The 22,398-nt window shown below is 38.4% G+C and overlaps 1 protein-coding gene across 2 annotated transcripts in view; it reads right to left on the bottom strand.

The window, feature by feature from the left end:
• The window catches only part of STK24 (serine/threonine kinase 24), a 54,123-nt gene extending 33,770 nt beyond the window's left edge, over positions 1–20,353 (bottom strand). Inside the window, exons 1-2 of one of the 2 annotated variants that reach the window (XM_057366196.1) lie at positions 19,976–20,353; positions 6,675–6,905 (exon numbers count right to left, since the gene is read on the bottom strand). In XM_057366196.1, the coding sequence (XP_057222179.1) occupies positions 6,675–6,905; positions 19,976–20,017 (273 nt within the window). In that variant the 5' untranslated portion in view covers positions 20,018–20,353. Of the gene's footprint in view, positions 1–6,674; positions 6,906–19,486; positions 19,780–19,975 lie in introns of those variants that run through there. The other variant, XM_057366197.1, reaches the window with a different exon arrangement.
• Positions 20,354–22,398: the final 2,045 nt, after the last annotated feature.

Below are 22,398 nucleotides of genomic sequence, written 5' to 3'. Positions count from 1 at the left end.
GGCGGAGGTTTTGGTTAGACGGAAGAAAATTTTCTTCACAGAAAGGGTTCTAAAGCATTGCAACAGAGCACCCAGGCAATAGTMAGCCTCCCTATAAGTGTTCAAAAAATGAGAAGACATGGTTAAATAGGGAATATGGTGGCTGCAGTGCTAGGTTGAAGGCAGGGCCTCATCTTAAAACGCTTTCTCCAACTTTAACAAATTTATGACTCTGTTGCCCATCCAAAGTTCAGGGACTATGGTTTGCAAAGGTCAGGTCTGCAAGGGCACTAGCCGCTGCTGTAGGGCTGGGCACACAGTACAATGATGGACCAAGAAACTACTCACACGTTTCACTTTTCCCTGGGCTGGGGTAGTARCCCCTGTTGCAATGGATTCTACAAGCCTAAAGTTAAGCAGGAAAAAAAATCTCCTTTTCACTCTCCCACCCCGGTATGCATGACGAAACCTGCCAAAGGCTGCCTGCTGTATCAAATGATGACAGAATGCACCAAGTCCATTAAGTTCTGGCTGACCCACAGCATATAYTTAAGGTCACATCAGTTCAGAGATGCTCATAAATGTTACAGTAAACCAGTTAAACYTGKAAAGCAAAAGAACATCAACTTTAAACTTATTGAAGTCCCACATAAACACCCACATTCAAAGTTACATTACCTAGAATATTCAACATATCCACATTAAAGTTCATGAGTCTCCTAAAGTATTAAAACTCAGACTTCTTTAAATTCAGCAAATACTGATCTAAAAAAACCCCAACAACCTGCTATAGGCATAAAACCCATATAAGCTGCTCCAATATTTAAGCTATCTTCCCTTTAGAAAAGCATGTGAGATTTTCAGATGAAATCTGTGAATCTTGACCACTCAGCACATACATCAATATTTTGGTGTAACTGATTACAAAGCACCRAACTATCAGCACTAAAACACAGAAAAGTTTTCCTATACACACACTGAGTTACGTCCAACYTTCTCTTAAAAAACAAAACCAAGCCTGAACCTTAAACTGTTCCTGAGAAGYCCTATACTGACTGTATTGCAGTTTTCCAGCCCATTGCGAACTGCCCATGTCATTCCAAGAACAGTATCACTGATCCTGTGTATACCAAAGCCCTAACCAATACAAGATTTGCTCTGGCTCAGTAACAGCACTATTTACCAACATTCATCTGATTACCAAAAATAAATGCATAAATTAATTTCAGAGTCACCATTTGTCATAAATAATTTTCTTTCTGGAGTTATCTGCCAGAACTCRTTGTTCTACAGAGTTCAGTTAATCAAACTTCCTAAAAGTATCTTCTTTTTCTTATTATGGTATACTCTGCCATTCATAAATTAACCAGAAGCTATTTTCTGGTTTTTTGCTGTCCATCGAAACACCGGCTTGACTTTCAACAGTAGATCTATTTCATAGACATGAAATAAAAAAACATACGGGTTTTATGTAACAAAGTCTAAAGCCAAAATTATCGGCAGCTATCATTTATGAAGCTTATCAGAATCACAGCGTCCTACGAAGTATTTTTTTAAAGAATTCTTAAAATACATTTATAAAATGGGAAGGTGTCTGTGTGAAAAAAAGGSGAACACTGTAAGTCTTATTCTTCTTGGATCAATAAATTTAAACAGTTTAAAAGAGAGCATTCTCTGAAGCTCCAAAGTGTGCTAGAAAAATACATTTGAAGGATGAAGAAATAYGATCTTAAAGACAGTAATATTTTTCAGAATACATACTTCCAAACTAGTTCAATACCAACTCAGTATCACTTGCACCTAGTTAAAATAGATGATGAAACTACTTAGAAATCATTTGCTCTATCATTACATACATATGTACAGAAGTTAATACAAGAAAATGAAGGAATATTTAATGTATACATATATACGAACATATCGATCTCAGCTTTTGTCCATACAAAAATAGTAACCTCAGCTTTGAGTGTGATGTACATATATTTAGATGCAAAAAAAGTCAAGGCTCTTTATTCTTCAATGTTTTAAATATAAATTTATTTCCTCATATCTCTACATAAGACAAGATCAAGAAACACAAAAAATTATGAAGTTATAATAAAGCAGTACTTAAAATTATTAATAAAACTGAAGAAACATTATCAGAGAGGCATCTGAATCTTGAAAATAAAACCAACTTCAAACAAGGACAGAAGAAACAAACATAGAACCAAATCTAACTATCTCTTGAAAAATTTGTAAAGCAGAATAAGATGCAATAAACACAACTGACAAGCTTTTAGATAGAAAAACTTCTAGAATAAGTAGCATAGCAATRCTTCTATAGAGTTACAGCACAGCAAAACTTGAAGAGAGAGCAAATTTCAGCCAAATTTACAAGAAAATTTTTCAAAATGAACAAAAAACCAAAGAACCCCTAATCCATTATAAGGAAGAGAGAAGATACTGATAATCAAAAATCTAAAGAAGTAAATGGACTCAGAGAAGTTTCCCTAATTAACTCTATAAGTATCTAAAAAGAACTACAATTCCTCTATCCATGGAGCATTTAATCAGATCACAGAGGAGAAGATTAACCACTGATTTGGAAGACAGCAAGGAACATTGACACAGGTTTTTAACACACCATGGCAGATAAGGAACAGCAATCTCTGTAGATATCTCCACCCATGTAAACCATGACATTGCAATTTGCTTTAAGAGGAACACTGCAGTTACTATATCCTGCAGTAGACAAAAGACCTTTCCCCCAATAGAATGGGAACATGAAGACATTGTACTTAAAAATTCGGTGTCTTTAGAAAAGTGTATTTCCAATTTCTGTTTTATATAAACACATCTTGATTTCTGACAGAAAGATGCACTGCAAATAAACTTACATTCAGAATGACAACCTAAACTGATACTTCACTATTGCTTTTGCTCTGCTTGCATGAACTCACAAACCACACAAACCTCCAACAACAGCAACACAGAATGAAGTCTAGAGGGAGCACAAAACTTGCTTCATAGGAGCAATAAGYTGCTTATTTAAGACTCACTGTGCTAAACTGGTAATACTCCATATGAACCAATACGGCTTAGTCTCTGGATACGAAGAAAGAATGTGCTATAAACCAAGAACATTTCGGAAATATGCAATTAGGATTTGCAATGAATTGTAGAGTAAGAAAAATTTAACAAGACTTTTTGGGTATATCACACTATACCTAGAAATTAAACAGTGTTGTTTAAAAAGTAAATTACTAGAATGAAGTAACTTTCATTAACTAATTAAACAGTAATGGTTATTTCAAGCTGTACTACCATGTRTATCATGCAATAGGCACCAAGAGCTTGTCAAGCTCTTCTCACACCACCTCAAGTCAGCAGGAGGCCTCAGGCAAGCACAGTGATATTACACAAACCTTCTAAAATTTCAAGCAACAGATTCCTGAACAYACTGGCATGTAAAATCACACAGCTTAATGGAAGAAGGTGTGGAATAACACAGAATGAAGAACAATATAAAGATTTCACAAAGACAGATTAYTCTGTTTATTAAAAAATAAACAAACATAAAGAAAACTCAAGCCCAAAACGTTCTGGTTACCTAAAGAAAGGACAGCAATTCCAAAAACAACTTCAATCAGTCTGCCAAAAATAATTCACAGAGAATCAAGTAAGAGCTCCCTATAAACAGTACCTCTTTCTATCCAACATCCACATCCAACAGATAAAGGGCCAAGACACATCAGGTTGAACAGACTAGAGGAAAATAAGTGGTGAAGTGGCTGGCAATATAAATTGAGATCGTATTGTTTTATTACTTGCTTACTTCAAAGAAGTTTGTTCTGTGAGAAGACATTAGTATCTTTCTTGCAATAAGTRCTTAACTGTCCAATAACAGAAGAAATAATGTCTCCTAATCAATCACTCAGTATTTGGAAAATTACTATATTGAGTATTCTTAATGATGGATTATCACACTGTCAGAAACATAGTTAAAAGAGGCTTAGAACTACATATAGCAGTCTTGGCTTCCAAATACAACAGAGACCTGCAGCAAATAAACTTAGATTTCTAGCCAAAAATATTAACCAATTCATTTAAACATTAATATAGTCCCATTCCTGTKTGGGTGTGTGGGTGTGTATTCATGTATATGTGATGACACATTATTGCTATCTGATAACCTGACTCTTACTTTGGAAAGCAAATATAACTGCAAAAAGTTTCCTTTACAAAGATTCTACCATTTCAGCATCACCTAACAACCACCACACATTAATTTTTAACAGCACAAAGAAATGAGCTTTTTGTTTTGAAGACCGAAAGTTCTCTAGTCCCATGCATCTTACAAACAACATACATTCAAAAAGAACTGAAGTAATGAGTACATAAGTAGTTGCACTAACTGTAGAAAAGAACTGTACTTTACTCCAAAAGTAACTGAGTCATATAAAGCCTCCATTAGCACAGTATTTTAGAAAGTTGACCCAAGCTGAAAAACTCACAGGCTGCTGCACTGCACAGAAAAAGGGATGTGGAAGGTATCAGGGGTCCCCTGCACCACAATAAGCATAAATAGCCCCACTGGCACTTTAATCCAGCCAAACTCATTCTAGGTTCAGAGCCCTACAGTCTCCTCTCACCTACAGTTAGGAAAAGCAAACACTGCTGTAACACCTTCAAAAATCATTGACATTCACTTAGCTCAAATTTGAGCACTGGATTTTCTTTATCAGCTCCATTGTTGTTACACATGTTTAAAACTAATAAGAGGCATCCCCACCAGACTTTTTATTAYATTCTATTTCACTTATCCTGTAATAGCTGGCTAATACCCCTTGTTGGTTTTTCATGGGGTGATAAATGATATCAAGGGTAACTAGGAGCCATCACATTCAATTTCAGGATTCTGRAGATGATGGTCAAGGGTCTGGAGGCCCAGGCAGTTCCTTGATTACACAAGTTTGAGTAAATGATAAGGAGATAACTARATGGATTTACAAAGTAAACAACTGGCTGCATCACTAGTACTGGCAACGAGGTTTTGGTTTGGGACCCTGTTTGCTGATTGGAAGGGATGGGACATGGGACCCATCTCATAAAATGGGTCTCACACAAGCCTTTGCCAACAGAGTGGCTGATCTGGTAAAGTGAGCTTTGAACTAGGAAAAGTGGGAGAAGGGGAGAGGACATTCCCTTGCACCCCTACTGGGACATTAACACACTCAAATACCTCTATCAAGGGCCAGCAATCCAATGCAAACAGCATAGGGAACAAGCAGGAGGAATCTGAGACCCCTCTGCAGTCACAAGGCTTTGATCTCATTGTGATTATGGAGACATGATGGGACAGCTCACACAACTGGAATGTCACTAGGAAGGGCTACAACTGTTTAGGGCAGACAGACCAGGAAGTCACAATGGCCGAGTTGCCATACTTCATTTAACTATCAATCCTTGACTGTGTAATTTCAAAAGTAGTAGTAGAAGCCATGAAGAAAATTTATCCAATTTACTGTGTTCAATTAAGTGCCTTCTGATGCTTCTGAGATCGAATCTATACATAACATCTAAGTCTAGTTCTGGCAACAGGCTATCAGGTGTAAAAACCATTAACAAAGCCCTTCACTGATAAGATATCCAAACAATCTGATTCAGAACACAAGAAAGAAAGGAAAAACTGTCTCTCACTTGATTTATACATCTCCTGGATCCAGAAAAAGTCCTTTTTTTCTTCAGAAACTAACTGGATATCTCAGAAATACAGAGATAAAGCAGYGTTCCCCTTTCAGAACCTTCATGTCTGTTGATAAATAGAGTACTTGCACAAAAGCAAAAGCAGACTGAATTAAAGTATTTTCTGCCTACTTCTAACTTCAAATCCTGGCAAGTCTCTTACCTAGATTCTCATCTCACTGTCATAAAAGAAAGAGCTATCCAGATGGGAACAAAGTCTGCCCAAAGGAATAAAGTAATATCAAAAGCTTCCAGATATTTCTACTACCTTCAAGATGTAACAAATCATTACATCCATCCAACTAAAAACAGTAACAAAAGAAGAAAACCAAAATGAAAGAGTAAGCTATCTTGCACACTTAAAACTGAGTCCTGACAATAATAAGACAGTGAGAGGAAAGGGAAACAGATTCACAAGGCAGTTCATGGAAACCCCTTCCATCATTAGCTTCACTTATGCCTAATGTGCAAAAAAATTTACCTTCAGATTTTAATCTTTAAGTCGTGAAGGTCAAGGCTAGGTTCAGTCTCCTCAGAAGGACAACCTAATAGCTTAGAATGATCGGGGGGATTAAACCCTGACAAAAAATTTCCAGCTTCACAAAACAGCTTATACTACATTGCTTTTAATGTTTTGATAATTCAAATACAGACTTAGGTTGAATTTTCTGAATTTAAATAGCCTAATATTAAGAGACTCTTACCATTTTAGAGCTTAACAAACTCATGTTATTTAAAGGGGGTTTTGTACAGAAATATCAAAACACGTGCATTTTTTTGCTATTAAGTTCCATCACATATTTCACAAAATATAGTAACTCATTCTTTCTTTAGAACTGAAAGGACAAAAATACCTTTTTCTTTAAGTGAGGTCAGACTGAAACCTCACTAACAAAAACAGGCACAGCTAGACAGCCTGGAAAAGAATTATTATAAAATCAAATCACCACCATCGGTGAGTATCTTACCTTCAAATAGGATCCATAATATTTAGTTACATATGGACTGTCACACTGACTCAACACTGTGATTTCTTGTTGGATGTCTTCTATTTCATCTTCTGCTTCTTCTAGGTCAATAATTTTTATAGCAACAACTTTCTGAGTCCGATTGTCAATTCCTTTAAAAACTTCACCAAAAGATCCCTTACCAATTCTCTCCAGTTTTGTAAAAAGTTCTTCTGGATCTGCCTTCAGAGTCTGTTAAAAATAAGAGAAGTCACTCAGTATTTGTAACATTAAAACAAAATGTGCTATTTTTAAAGGCAACAAACAGTTCAAAATCCAGAGATTCCTACTTATCTAGCTACCTTTTTCTACCTCCATAATTATCATGTTCTTTCTACATCCCTTATATGCACACACTGATAGATTTATGTTTCTCTGTATATAAAGAACAAATTTACCACTCTCTGTGCATCAGGGTTTTATCCTATCTGGCAACAGAAAATGCTGCTATCTCAATTTCTTTTTCTTTGCCAAGAAAAAGTATCCAGAATGAAATATCATTACAAAGATTTGTTTTTTATTAAATGCAAATAGATCAAACACCACTACCAATAAAAGTAAACTTTTTGTGTAACCTTTTCTTTAAAACGGTTCCTTCCTAGATCACAGAATCCTTCWCTTTTTTGTTTTTCACATATCTTATCCTCTTAAGGATTTCATTTACCTTCTTCAGTGCACAGATTACTATTTCCTTTTGTTTGACGTGACAATCTCCTTCAATTTTCACCTGCATGAATAGCCATGTTTCCTCCCTCTCTCTGATGCCAAGGTTTTCTCAGTCAGGATTTATTTTTCTTCTCTCAGTTGCATAGTCATTCAATGCTAAAAAACAGTCTGTTCCCAGCTTGCTTTATTTGAGAAGTCACATAAAAGCTATGAATGGTCATCTAAACATGCAAATGGTATGGCTTAGGTGAACTGCACACTGCTCCATTTGGCTCTTCTCCACTATTAAGTATTCAGCTCACTATTGCTGCTCAGAMTTCTCACTTTGAGTGCACAGATGGTAAATTCCACAGCATACCTTCTTAATCTAACAGCATGGAGCCTCCACAGCGAACAAAAAATATATAAACTACTATAGGAGGTTGGACTATATGACATTTAACAGTCCCTTTCAAGCCAAATTATTCTATTCAACTGGAAAAGTCATAAATAGAGGGAAYAGTCATGAAATTAAGAAAATCAGGATAGGATTACTTAGAATTTTGTCTTTCAGAAATAAAACGAAAAATACTTTAAAAGACTTGTTCGTGTTTTTAAAAGGATGACACTGATGCTAGCTAACTGAAAATACATTGTTCATATAGAAAAAGGCTCATACAAGAAGAATTCAGTAATGTCTAAATAAGCATAGAATTACCGATCATACTTAGCCCAACTTTGTAGTAGCATAAAGAATGACAATTTCTAGGTTACTACTGACAAGCACTGAAACAACGATTTTCTTTAACAATTAAATTTAACTTATAAAGCACCTCCCACCTATACATCTGTCTACTTCAGCTCTCATATCTCAAAAGTTACATAATTAATCCATATAGCTGCAAAAGGAAGATCGACCAGAACTTCATTTCTCTGCAGGTATCTGAACATCACAGCTGAAATAGCTGTTTTGAGGACCAGGAAGCTGGGACTGACTGAACCCAAAGATAAACCCACCTGGTTCTCAGACCATTTTATCATCATATGGCACAAATGGGGGTACACTACTACTTTTAGTACTTTGAAGTCAGCTATAAGACATTACAGCTTTCACATAATCATTCCAGGAACACATCACTGGTGAGCTCAGCCCAAAGCAAAAACACTACTRCAAGACTTCACCAGCCCCAAGATGATCCCCTGCATCTTACTGATGCATCCTTTTATCCAAAGTCAGTTTCAGGAAATAAACAGAAGGGCATGGAATTTTATCAYCCTTTTGCCATTAAAGGAACAAAGCAAAAGATCCAAAAGCCTTCCACCAAAAGCAGCTTCTCTCTCCTTTACTTTCAATGTAATGAGAACAACATACTATTACACACTATTAAGTATTACATACATAATATGCTAATGTATCTCCCACTTGGAAACCAGATCTGGGCACTTCATGTTTTCCGACAGTTATCCTTTCTCTACACAGTAACCCMTACCCAACAGGGACATAATTTCTARGAGATCACAGAATTACAAACCAAATTGTGCTTACTGGTTCTTCTCATGCCTCACAGAGGGCTCTGTTGTCAATATTCAGTCTTCTCTGAGAATTCCTCATGAATAAAAACAACTTTAACACCTGCACTAGACATTTTCCCTTGTGGGAAACARTTATCTATGCTTTCATACATACTGTGTTCGAATTTGAGATGATGTGCTGTAGAGAGCTGTGCATGCCTAAACCATCCACACAAGCTTTCTAGTTCCATTCACTAGCCACAGGAATCTGAGCATTACATCATTACAAAGGCATCTGGGTAAGCCACAAACCAATCCCAGTCACAGCTGCCTAAAAAATTCCATGTTTCACCTCCAGAGACTGAAAAGCCAGCATTGCTCGAAGTTGCAGTGCACTGSCGTTGTTCATACAGAGAAAATGCAAGAGCTACCTGCCAGCATCTCTTCGAGTTCTGCTGGCTGTATGCAAACACTCCCTGCTTTCCCTTTCCCCCTCAACCATCTRTTACTATCATACATTAAAGCCCCTTGTTTCACAACATCACAGTCTTCTGAGATCTTTAGGAACGTCACAGCTTCTTTTATACAGTATCAAGTTCTTAGGATTCTGGTATTAGCTGACAGTTTTATACGAGAACTGCAAAAGAGAAATARTAATTACAGAAAAGAAAGGAAGATAGCTATTCCTGGAAGACCCAAGAAGCAGGGAAGAGTTGTTCCTGTTTGATTTTTTATAATCAAAATTTTGCAGCCATTTTGAAATGCTAGTTGTTCAATAATAACAGGAATTAATGGGATTTAAATCATTATYAATCATAGTTTCTTTCCCAAGTTCCTTGTGAAATCACTAATTATTAAACAAACCTTTCCTTCCCAGTTCACAACTTCTATAAATTCATTCATTTGTTCTAAAATGTAACAATTGCCATTCCTGAATTTTGTTCTGGGCAACAGGAGGTAGTAGTTGTTTAAAAAAAAACCCAAATCAAACAACACACTCTTGATCTGTAAGAAGGTCTCAGTTTTCTTCTCAAAAAAGCAGGCGTTTTAAGTGAGACCCTTAAACTACTGCAAACTCATGTTTTTGCAAAACTAAGAGGGGGTCTTTCTTTAATGACCTGCTGCCTTTCAAAAATACAGAGATCAGGCCTCTCGACACATGATGAACTGTTTGAATCTGAAAGCACATGACAGGCCAAGATCTTCCCCCCCATTTTTCCAAGATCACATCTGGAAAGGATTCTTGCCAAATTTGTTTTTGCTTGTTTTTGTAAATGCTTCCAACAGAGACAAAATAAACAAATAGCTTTATAAACATTCTCTGTACATGACTACATWGAGAAAATGACTTCCACAGATACTGTCACTACAGTTTTACTGATTCTATTCTTTGCAAGCTTTCACTAYGCATAGTTTATTCCTACAAACACTAAAATAATGTGAGCTGATAAAAGAGCCTTCATGTAATGCAGCACATCAAATATTGCTAGAAACCATGGATTAGCACACCAATATCTGCTGCAAATGGGTGAAGCTCACCACCTTGATAAAGAACTAGATCTCTACCACTATAACATTTTCTTCAAAAAAAGCATCATAGAACACATAATATTACAAATCAAAACCAAATTTTGGAGCATTCAGATTCAATGATTCCAGAACTTTCAGTTTTCATAGACACTTGAATTACTTCACTTTTTGTTTGAAATAGTTTTTCACACTTCTCAACACAAACTGCAACCATCCTTCTCAGTCTCCAGCTTGTTTAGCCATGCAGAACAAAGTCCTTTTCACCGTAAGCAAAGCCACCATTCATCCAATAATTTGAGTAATCTCTCTGTACTTGTTCCACATTGGATTCATTACTTTTGACCTTAATCAGCCAGAAAAACATACACCATTTAAAATTAACTCTTCTTAGTACTTAACAACACTCTTGCCTACTTCTACAGCATAAAAATAGTCCGATACATTCTCAGAACCTATTTGTTCAATTTGGCTTATGGCTTAAATCCAGCTGCAACCAACCAAACAAAATCACCTCCTCCTAATGCTCTGCATTTCCAACTAATGAGCTACCAGACTCTTGCAAAGGGTCTTTGTAATACTTCATACTCACAACAAGCTGCACTTCATGCTGTTTTGTTCAGTAATTCAAATCCCCAGGGTTTTGTAGTTCTTCAGCACTGGCCTCTCAAGTGTAATGGGTGCCTTTAAATTTTGTACCATCAGCCACTTTAATCAGCATGCATTACCTTTTTCAATGCAAAGTTTACTTTTCTGTAAGCAACTGTAGAGAACCTCCAATCCTGGAGAAACCAGCAGTATCACCCACTGACAAGACCTCTGCAGGACCCTCCTCACAGCCAGGATTACACATGCCTTGCAACACATTTATTTTTATGAATCCCCAATTGTCATCTGCACTAACCGTCCCTTACAAGTCAACAGAAAATGTTACTGAAATTCAAACTTGTTAAATCCAACTTTATCCATACCATTCTGACTGAAGATACAGCTTTGAGTCTTTTTCCACATCTCACTCCAGTTCTTATTTCTAACCTCTTTTTATGAAGAGTTATTCACCCAGAGTTATTCTTAAGCTTATTTGTGCAACTGATTTTACTTGCAGATCTGTAATTTTCCTATGCAGCTCATTCGAAACAGATAATCATCTTTTAACACCTCATTTTGTYTACCTTTCATTTCATCAAATCAATTTCCAATTTGTCAGTCCAATTCTCATTCCCTATCAAGACTGAGACCAAAATACAATAACTGAATCTGTGAAGAGGTTCACAGATTTCTTGGGATTGCTTAGCTTGGAAAATARAAGCCTGTGGGGTTGGAAATCCTACTGTATGTGAACACCTGATGAAARGGAGTAAAAAACACAGGGCCAGACTTTTGTCAGTGGTGTCCAGCAGAAGGACAAGGTGCAATGGCCAGAAATTGAGTTATAGGAAACTATCTAAACTTCCACAGAAAAAAGGAAAAGAACCCCCCCCCAAAAAAAAAAAAATCAACAGCCCACCAAACCCAAAACAACCACAAAGGTAAAAAACCAACCTTTCTTAATCTAAGGATAATCCAACACTAGACTACAGCTGTCCAGGCTGGCTGCAGATCCTTAGAGTTATTCAAAACTAGCCTTGATATATGGTCCTGAGCAACCTGATGACTCTGAGCAGGAAGTGGACTAGATGTGCTGCAGAGGTCCATCACAATCTCAGCTATTCTGTAACATACTTCCTCTCACACCAGGAGTTGGTTTTGCTGCTAAATTTACTGTAAAACATGTAATTTCTTCAGAAATTAGACACCATTGCTGCGCAATTTTTTTTTTTTTTTTCCTTGTCAGACCAGAGAACAGGAATCTGCCAGAGAAGTTCATACAGGAAATTTCCCACATAGCCAGAGAATTTTGAGCCTAAAGCACATCAAAGTAAACAGCAGGCACAGCTGATGTCATTCTTCTTCACACAGCTCCCCATTTCAGAAGGCACTGCAAAGGTTTCCCCACAGCGCTACTTGCAATCTTTCTAAAACCATTTGATGTCTCTTTGCCTAAACRCAGACCAGTATTAAGCAGCTCCCCTTTCTGAAAAAAACAAACCACAAAAAGACCCCACCAAATCCCCAAAACACCCACATAAGATAGTTTTGCTTCAGGGAAAACACTACCTCCRGGAAGGAGAAGCCTCAAAGTTTACTACCCAGCATTTCAGCTTTCTCAGAAGCTCACAGGTTTTTGTTTTCAGCAATACATATACACCCCATACAAACAACTGATACAACATACGAAATTATTTCCTGCAGTTGGTGTGAAATTGAAATAAAACAGAAGCAGTAAGCAGATTATAAATTGTTCAACTGTTCAATTGTATCAATATTAAAAAAAAAGATGTTTTTAAGAACCCTTAACACTGGAACCAAATTTGAACCATCTCTCAGTCTTATCTGTCAATAACAAAATAAAATGAAACAAACTCCCATAGGCATCTTGTAATTATCATGAATAGCAACAACTGATTTTTATTTTAAGACTAATCAGAAAACCATTGAATGAGAGGTACAAAAACTAGAATGAAAGCATTCATCTGTAATAACTAGGTGTAGAACTAAGATCCAGCTCTTTTCCTGCAAATTTGTCAATTATAAAAAGCAACACATAATTGTTTTCTTTTTTTCTTCATACACATTCCATATTTCTCATTTTCCATCTCCAATACTATAATTATTCAATTCAGACACACTATCATAATGAAATTGGGTTTTTATGGTAGAAATAAAATATACCAAAAAKATAGGGAATTAGCAATAGCAATACTTCAACTATCAAGAAAAAGGAACAACTCCATAAATTCTGCCGTGACACTTCAGTGGGTTGAAACAGGGGGAGGGGTAGGCAAAAATAAAGCKGTAAATCTTGCATCTCAAACACTGATGGTAAAAACATACAGCATGAAGCACTATGGCCTACTAACATTCATATTTGTCACACRGTTCAGTTCTCTTGTTCTTCTTTCTACCTAGACTGAAACAGGGTTTAAGCATATTTCCAGCAGAAATAAAAAAGTTGCCTACAGTTAGCCTATCATAAAAGTATTCCTCAGCCCTTGTAAAATCCTCTTTCCACTTATTTTCAAGGAAGATGCACTTATCTTAGATTCAGAATACAAATTATTCAATTCTTTATCAGTAGCACAGATATACAAAGCATGCTTCCAAATTTCTAATTAACCAATACCACATTGTACGCTGTACAAATCACKCTGAAATTTTCTGATATTGTTCATTCAGAAAGCTGCTTAGTGTGCAACCCTAAGAGTTTAATACCAAAAAGAAGTTACCTAACCACAGCCTGCTTTTACAAGCCTCCAGAAAGAACAAATTCCAATTAAGTATGCCGAGTTTATAAAGTTTCTCAGTTTTTTGTGTAACATCACTAAGGACTTTCATAACCTGTAACTGACTGCCTCCCTTCCCATCCATTACAATTCTAAACTATAAATTAAAAGTCTCTCCATGCCCTGAGCCACAATAAAAACAACACACAAGTATCAGCAGTAGGTACAGTATGGCAGTGAAACACACATTTTAGATCCCGAGAGAAAGACAACTAAGGAAAAATGTCCCAAAAACAGTGTTAGAAAAATGTCTCACTTGTTTACACTTGCTAAAAAGCTAAAACACTTTAAAAATCACTCTTAATTAGCTAAGCTAGCGGATACAAAGAAAAATAAAGTAGTAGCTCTTTGTGGAAAATCCCATAATTATAACAAATRGCTGAATAAATAATGCTAATAGAGGCAATTAGAAAGTTATGTTGCATTAATACTACTTGAGAAAGGGAAGGAAAAGAGCGAGTTTTAGGTTCTACAGCAATCCCGTGATTTGAGGGGACCCTCTTCTTCCACCCACTGTATCTGACAGAAAACCTAGATGTCTGTCTCAAGAAGCAGCCRAGCAGAGCAATTAAGAATACAATAAACACACCTGATTCAAACCTCACTTTCTATCAAGTTACAATGCAGAATGCTCTTAGTTCTACACTACTAAAGAATCAGCACAGTCCAATGTTTGTGCAATCTAAACATTTATTATTCTCATGCCTGTTCTTGTTCACTAACAGGGAACAACTCCATGCACAAATACTTCCAATAAATGAAGTACTTCTTGGTTTATGAAAGCCATTTTACTAAAAAAGAGCGTCTATTCAACACATCTCTTAAAAAGTAACTACACTTGTCTGATTTTTGGAACTTCCTGAACACGGCAGGAGTTTGTTTTCAAGAAATACATCGAAGCTTAAAGAAAGCTTGGGAAAAACAAACAAACAGATTTTACTGGTATCAGCTAACTTGTGAATGCCAACATCACCTTGCACTTATCATGGCTCAAGACCAAATCAGGCATATAACCCAAACATATGTGCTTAAGTGAGTTAGCAATTTTGGCAAAATGGAGTAACTACATTCACAATCAAGCTTCTCTGCATAAAAAAAAAAAATCAACTATGGAAGCTGAAGACTACTATTAAAATAACAAATAAACACTTTCCCTACTGGAAAAGGGAGATAATTTAATTTTAATGATGGGTTAGGAAATGCAGGATTCAAATTTTACTGGGACTGTTCTCATGTAGTGTAATTTTATTATCTCATGTTGTCTTTCATAAAACTAAATGTTGTCTTAAAGAATTTCTCCTTCTACATCTTAAATCCAGAACAATGAAAAGATTCTTTCTATGCATCGCATCTGTTATTAATTGTCACCTGCATACATTCACATGGAAACTTACCCACATCAATGAAGAGTTTACAAGTAAAAAAAAATTTGAGTATATGGCTGCATCCACACAAATTATTAATTTTAGGCACACAAATCATTTAATTAAATAGTACTCCACAAATGCAGGCATTTGTGTGATTACAAAAGCAATAACCAGATCAAATTCCATCAGAGAATCATAGGATACCAGGTAGGAAGAGGTCTCACGGAAAATCTGGTCGAACCTTCTCTGTCTAAACAAGATGGCCTAGCACACCGTCCAGGCAAGCCTTAAGAGTCCACATGCACATTCCATTGGGGAATCCATTATTTCCCCAAGATTATTCCATTGGATGATTGTCCTAATTGTGAAAAATTTTCCTGTTGTGTCCAATCAGAATCCTTTCCTGGGGATAACTTGTACCTCTTACTCCTTATCTTTCTATGTGATTCCCAGTAAAAAGGGAGTCTCCATCTTCTCTGCAGACACCTTTTAAATGCTGGAACACAGAGATAAGGCCTCCCCTAAGCCTTCCTTTCTCAAGGCTAAACACACCCAGCTCTCTTAGCCTTTGCCAATGTGACAAGCTTCCCAGTCATCCCAATCATCATTGTGGCCCTTCTTTCAACCCTCTCCAGCTGTCCACATCTTTTCTGTACAGCACGCACCAAATTATTACAGGATGGATGCAGTATTTTATATTATTAYTGATTCATATTACATGTCTTGTTGACTTTGTTAGTCAGTGTTTGTTGCATCCTCTATTCCCTTTCCCACCCACCAAGACATGGAGCATGAAAAGAATTTAAGCAAATTTTAAAAATGCAGCCAAGATACGTACTTCCATTTTCTACTTCAGAAAACACAAAAGATGCCTCTATGTAAAAGCTGACATCAGAGCCTTGTACACCACTCATAACACAAGGCCAGATATTTAAATGTGCTCACTACATCAGTAGCCTTTTGTCTCTCTGGGGAACAAAGATGACAGCTGACAAAGAGGGTACCTTACTCAAACATGAGACTGGTACATTAAACTTTCTACAACATAGGACCACTCTAACTAGTCTATGAGGAGACCTGAAAGACACAGTTGCCATAAGTGTCTATTAACCTATTCTGGATGGCCACACAATGGAAATATGTTTTCCTGACTTCTCTCAAACAGCTCCATGCATGTATTACATATCCTTGACACAGCCTTTGACTACAGAGTGAGAAGATGCCCACTTCATTTCCACAAACTAAAACTCTTCTGTCCTGGCACTCACAGGCTGAGCTTGTAATATGTCACAGAACCATGAAATCTGTATTCAGAATATTTTAAAACTGATTAGCCAAGATCATAACAGTCTAAGGATCTGTCCAATATTTAGGTGCTGTAACTTACWGCAAGTACATTTGTCAAACTATAAGCTAAGCAGTAACTGTGAGCAGAAACTCTCAAAAAAATTAAACTGGGGAATACTCCTACATAGAAGTTGCAAATGGAAAGCAGGTAGAAGCTAAGTGGCCTTTCCACAGTGCCTTTGATTTAGCAACATAATATTTTGCAATTGCCAAACACAGGGCTCACACAGGAAGTCATTAAAACAGTTTATTGTAAAAGGAGGATGAGTTATAATAAAGAGGACAGTAATGCCYATAGTGTGTACGTACAAAAGAACAGCCATGCTGGATCAGAACAAAGGATCCTTTAGGCCAGGACACTTTTCCTACAGCAGTCAAAAGTGAACATCATGGGAASAGTGCAAAAATAGACAAGTAAACAGCAGCATTTCCCAAAACACCGTTCCAATCTCCAGCAAACTGACACTTCATACACTTTCTGAGCCAGAAAGGCTGCCTTTATACTTGACAACCTTTCTTTTCTGTTCATTTGTCAAGTTTCCACTTAAATTTAGTTAAACTTTTAGCATTTCTTGAAGCAAGACAGCTTGAATGTCAATGCTTATTTACATTTTGCATGAAGAACCTGTAGCTCTTGTACTGAAAATACAATGAAGAATGAATAAAAATAACTTACTGTATAAACACTGCTATTGCAACAAAAAAACTGAAAGGGAGGAAGATAAAAAAGGGTTTTATCACATAGAACAGGCTTGTCTTAAAAATAAAGGAATTTTAAAAGCACCCCAGGAATTTATTATCATAAATTTATAAACAGAGTACTTGATTATTTAAAGTACAGCTTCCATAGAAAAGCTCTAGAAGCTCAGCACAGCTTTGAAATGCAGGCCAGTCTGAAAATCAAGGTCATACACCCTTATTCCCAGCCAGCCTTGCAGGAATCTCACACCTTTACAGGCAAACATGCACCCTCCTTCAGCCACTTCCATGAGGCATGAAGAAGCAAGACAACACATCCTCAGTTTAGTAATGATGCAGCTTCATACTGCACACTCCAACTCGTATCTACACAAAGCCCTTAAAACGACAACTTCAAGTTAAAGCAAAAACCTGGAGTCCATACTTAAACTGCACATATTGAAATTTAGGTCAAAACCCAGCACTGTTTTTATTCGGGTTACAACATGCCCACTTTGCAGCAGACAACAAATCTCAGGTTTTGACAATCTTCCAGCACCATCCTACATTTCCTCCAGTTTTTCATTCCTTTGGCTCACTCCCTACCCACTCAATTTTATGCATCACTCTTCAAGCATCGATCAGATGTTTTGTTCAGGGAGAAATATATTAATCCTTCATTCCTCTGCTCTATTTACACTACTGTGCTCACGCCAAAAAGCATTAATAAAGTGATGTCCCTTCAAGTGAGTTTTTGGGGTCAAGAAGTTACTCTGCTCACACAAGCATACTGGCTGCTCTCTCGTGTAAGTGTAGCAAAGAATGTTAGAGAAAGCTGCAAAATTTGTCACTGACACTGAGCACACCGTTTGTGGCAGAAGCTGGTAGGTGGGGAGGAGGGATCACACCACAGAAAAAGAAGAGGTAGTCCCGTGATCTAGGCAATTTAATTATAACTCAGAGAASTAAGCTCTATTCCTCACTTCTACACAATGAAAAAGTCCCAAACCTTTTTCTAATCTAAGCAGATGTCACACACTGTACGAAGTTTACWCGTTGGACATTTATTTGGAAGTAAAATGAAAGATAATTGTGTACTGAAAACAGACTACTATAAAACTGCTACATATTCTGACAGAATGGAAATGGATATAGATATCTTGAAGGGGGCATAGAAAATTTGCAAGCAGCATTCACGTTGTTTACAGACTTYATGCTTCTACCTATCAGCCGTTCTTGACTTTGGTGTTCTGCGGGGTTTTTTAGACTACTGAAGTTCACACTTGAGCAACGCTGACAATAATAAAATAAAAATTATGAGATATGCTAACACCATCCTGAATAAAAAGATTTGAAGCAAAGTCCCMAATTACATGGACTAACAAGAACCTTGAAGATCCACCCGTTTAGTACAACTAACAGTACTACAAACTAAATAATAAATCAAAGAGCACAGGTCCTTAGATCGTGCAGTGACATACAGCAGCAGTACGTGCATTCTGAYGAACTAACCTTCATTCTCTCACCTCCAAGCACCTACAAATCAGACTTTTAAYTCTAAAATGTTATAGACTCTGTTTCAAAGTATATTGTTGTTTTAATTCTGATCTGACTCAAAGGAWTTTTTTTAAAAACCCCAAACAATATTCATCTATCCATAGCCAAATCAAGAGAGCCTTATTTCTCTGTCTCAGACAACCAGCAAACTGCTCATATTTCGAAGGYAAATTTGAACTCTGAACAGCAGGACTTACAGTGCAAAAAATTAATCAGCTCAGAGTGTGGGCCTACATAGGCTTCAGGGCATCCAGTACTATGTCTGAGCATATAATTCACACTACGCCTAAGCATGTAGCATTTTCAATTCAAATCTTCAGGGTTTGCAAATAAAAGAGATTCATTACTTAGAATATTGACTCACAATAAAACAAACCATGGTGAATCAATACTTAAACCAAATGATGCACAAATACTTTCAAACCAGGAGACAAATTGAGGGAAACTCTTACATGTCATTCGTAAGTTGTTCCTTTGGAGATTAAGGCAAGAAAGTTTCTAATCAGATGTGGGAAACATTAGAATAACACACAGCTACCAATGACCTTAATGTTTTCCTAGCAGCAGTTTCCATTTAAACCAAGAAACACGAGGCCGGGGGCGGGGGGGGGAGCCAGCTCAGTCAGCAGAAAACCACACTGGTTATTTCAAAAACATAGTTACGACAGAGAACCAGCAAATTCTACCGTATGACAACAGCAGCTGACCAACTCTAGGAATCAAACACAGGAGCCAAACACGATCCCCGAGCACGCACCTCAGAGCAGCACCACAGACATGGGCACTGCAGCATGCGCTGAAGGTCAACATTTCCAGGCCCTGCTTTTACGGACTGCTTTTACGTGTGCTTYCCCTATCCACCTCAAACTCACGGGGCCGAAAATCGCTCACGGAGCCGCGCTTCGCTTCAGGAATTAAAACACCGAGGAGAACTCCGGGCCAGGGGAGGGGGCCACACGCCACGCTCCGCTCCGCACGCCTTCAGCGACACAGCGAGGACAGGGATGGAGGGAAGGAGGCAGGGATCCGCCGGGCGGAGGGACCTCGCCGGGCACCACGCCAAGCGCTGACAGCACGTTYCGTCTCCATCCCGCCCCTCTGCCCCCAGCCCAGCCCCCGCGGCCGAGCCAAGGCCAAGAGGCGCTTTCTCCCCTCTCCCTGTCCCCCCAACCCCGGGAATCCCCGCCTTTCACACCCACCCCCGCCCGAGTTCGTGTCCGTGCCTGCCCTTGGGGCAGCTCCTCACCTGCATCCCCGGCAGCCCCGCCTGCACGGGGGAGTGAGCCATGGCGGCGGCGGCGAGGCAGGGAGGGAGCCGGCTCTCCTCAGGCGGCTCCAGGGCGCAGAGCTGAGCTCATCTCCACGCTCTCTAACACACACAGAACCGCTGCCGTCCTCGCCGTCCTCGTCCTCCTCGTCCTCCTCCTGGGCCCTTCCCCCGGACAAGCAGCGCCTGTGCGCCGGCGGTGGGAAAGGGGCCGTCCCAAGCCCAGGCTCTCCAGGCCCCCGTCACGGATGCAAAGGCGGCAGCAGCTTCCTCATCCCTCCTCCTCCTCTTCCTCCTCCTCCTCCGGGCCGTGCCGGCGACACGATGACAAACCTGAGGCGGGAGGAGGAGGCGGTGAAGGAGGAGGGGGAGGAGCGGCAGCGGCGGCCCCGCCTCCCGTGCGCGGTACCTGCCCGCGCCGCCCGCCCGCCGCCATGGGCGCGGCGAGGATTCCGCACGGAGTGTGCCGCTCCTGCCGCCCCTCGCCCGGCGCTCCGGGAACGGCACCGCAGCTCCGCCGGCCCGCTGCAATCTGTGCTTGCAGGAAGCGCTGGGCTTCCTGGCAGAAGCTGCGAGAGCCCCAGCTCAAAAATACAGGTCGTGCTTCTGCTGTAGCTCCTAAACGGGAGCAGAGCGGGTCAGCACTGAGGTCTCTCTCACGCAGCAGAAGCTCCGCGCACATGCAAATCCCTTGAGAACCTGACCATGTTGTTTTCCTTGTTACGACTGTAATTTAACAGCTCAATCACCCATGCGCCATGTAATGCTCTAAGATCTTCTCCTTTTTCATCCCCGGCACAAAAACCTAGAGAGTTTCATGAGTGTTAAAAGTTTTTGGAACCTGTCTGCCGGGGCTGGAATCCACAGGACAGCGCGGTTCGCTGTCTTTTCAAATTATTCAAAAAACGAGGTGATCATCCACTGCAGCATAAATTGCTTTTCATTAGATAATTCACTAGAGTTTGTGCAAATCTCTTAAGTGCATGAAACACTTTAAAATAGAAAATGGTCTTATTGAAAAGTTATTCATAYGATATACTTTGTTGTCTAATGTGGGCTGAGTTAATGCTACACAATCTCGTTTTCCTAAAAGTTGTAGGCACATAAATGTTCCTAAGATCTTTACCCCAAAGTACTATACAAATAAAATTAGCTAACATCCTTATGCAGGCAAGTAAGTGTGCACACACAAAAGCACATTGGCTGTTTACCTGAGAAAACAAGCTAAAYACAGCAGCTCCTGAGTAGAGTGAAACAGGAAAGGATGATGGCTAGAARCTGTACAGAAAATTGAATTATTGGAATTCTTTTTTCAGTTGTCCATGAAGGATTGATAGTTTCCTTAGTGCTGGGATGGAGTTTAGATTCTGTGGGGTTTGGCTTCAGGAAATATGGAAAAGTTTCTACTGTTTACTGGTATGTCATTTCAAAAGAAAAATGTAATGTCTTTTCATTTGAGTTATACATCAATCAAAAATCAAACAGTCACGAGAATTGRTATCAGAACTTCCTATTTAGATTGTTTTCTAAAGCATTTCTGCAATCTTATTTAAAAAARAAAAAGTTTTAGAATCTCCATGGTTGCTCCACTGCTTGCAGTAAATTTTTCTAGCTTGCTAGGGAAAAAGTTGGTGGGCTACAAGGGAAACTTTTAATTTGGCACATGAATATCACTGAGCTTTTGCTATATCACATAATAATAAAAATCCTCATTGAGAAAGTGTCAGTTTTACCATTTCCTATGCAGTTTTATTTTTGCTCTTTTCTATATTGTCATTACAATAGCAGATGTTATCAGCTGGTTTACTTTTTCTGGAGTTGCACATTCAATGTAAAGTAAAAAAAAAAAAAAAAGTTACACAAGTAAGTTTTGTCTTTTGTGTTTCGAAAGGTACACAACTGTTATTTTCTGCCAATGAGTACTTTGGGACTTAAATAATTTTCATAAGGAACATGTACTTGATTTACCAGAGTTGATTCTGGTTTATCTTGTTGATTTCCTTTCTGTGTTTAGATTGTGGATTCTCTTGCTCAAGRCACATAAGCACAAAAAAGTTTCCCTGATGCTCTGAAGTGACTTCTGCCAGAGTAAACTCTGGGCCTGGGGCCACTGTGACGTTTTTCTATTGCTTGTATAGCATCATAGATTTATTTCTTCTCAAGGTTTTGAAGTTCTGCATTATATGTTCCTCAAGAATCTGTGCCTGAAAATTTATTGTTTGAACCATGGAGTAAGCTCTGTGGGCAGATTTGCTTGTCAAACGCAGGAAAACAAAAGATTTGATGAAAACAGGAGATTCAAAACTCTTAAGTCATAAATTAGATACCCGTCCAAGTTAAGTACCAATGAGGTCACAACAGTGTATTAGGAGGTCTAATATCTATCAGCTTCTGAATTTTAT

Source organism: Malurus melanocephalus, unplaced genomic scaffold, assembly GCF_030028575.1.
Source record: "Malurus melanocephalus ecotype Western Australia unplaced genomic scaffold, MMel_1.1 scaffold_61, whole genome shotgun sequence".
Classification (NCBI taxonomy): domain Eukaryota; kingdom Metazoa; phylum Chordata; class Aves; order Passeriformes; family Maluridae; genus Malurus; species Malurus melanocephalus.
Note: the sequence above shows the minus strand (reverse complement) of the source record. Positions and strands in the feature narration are given on the sequence as shown.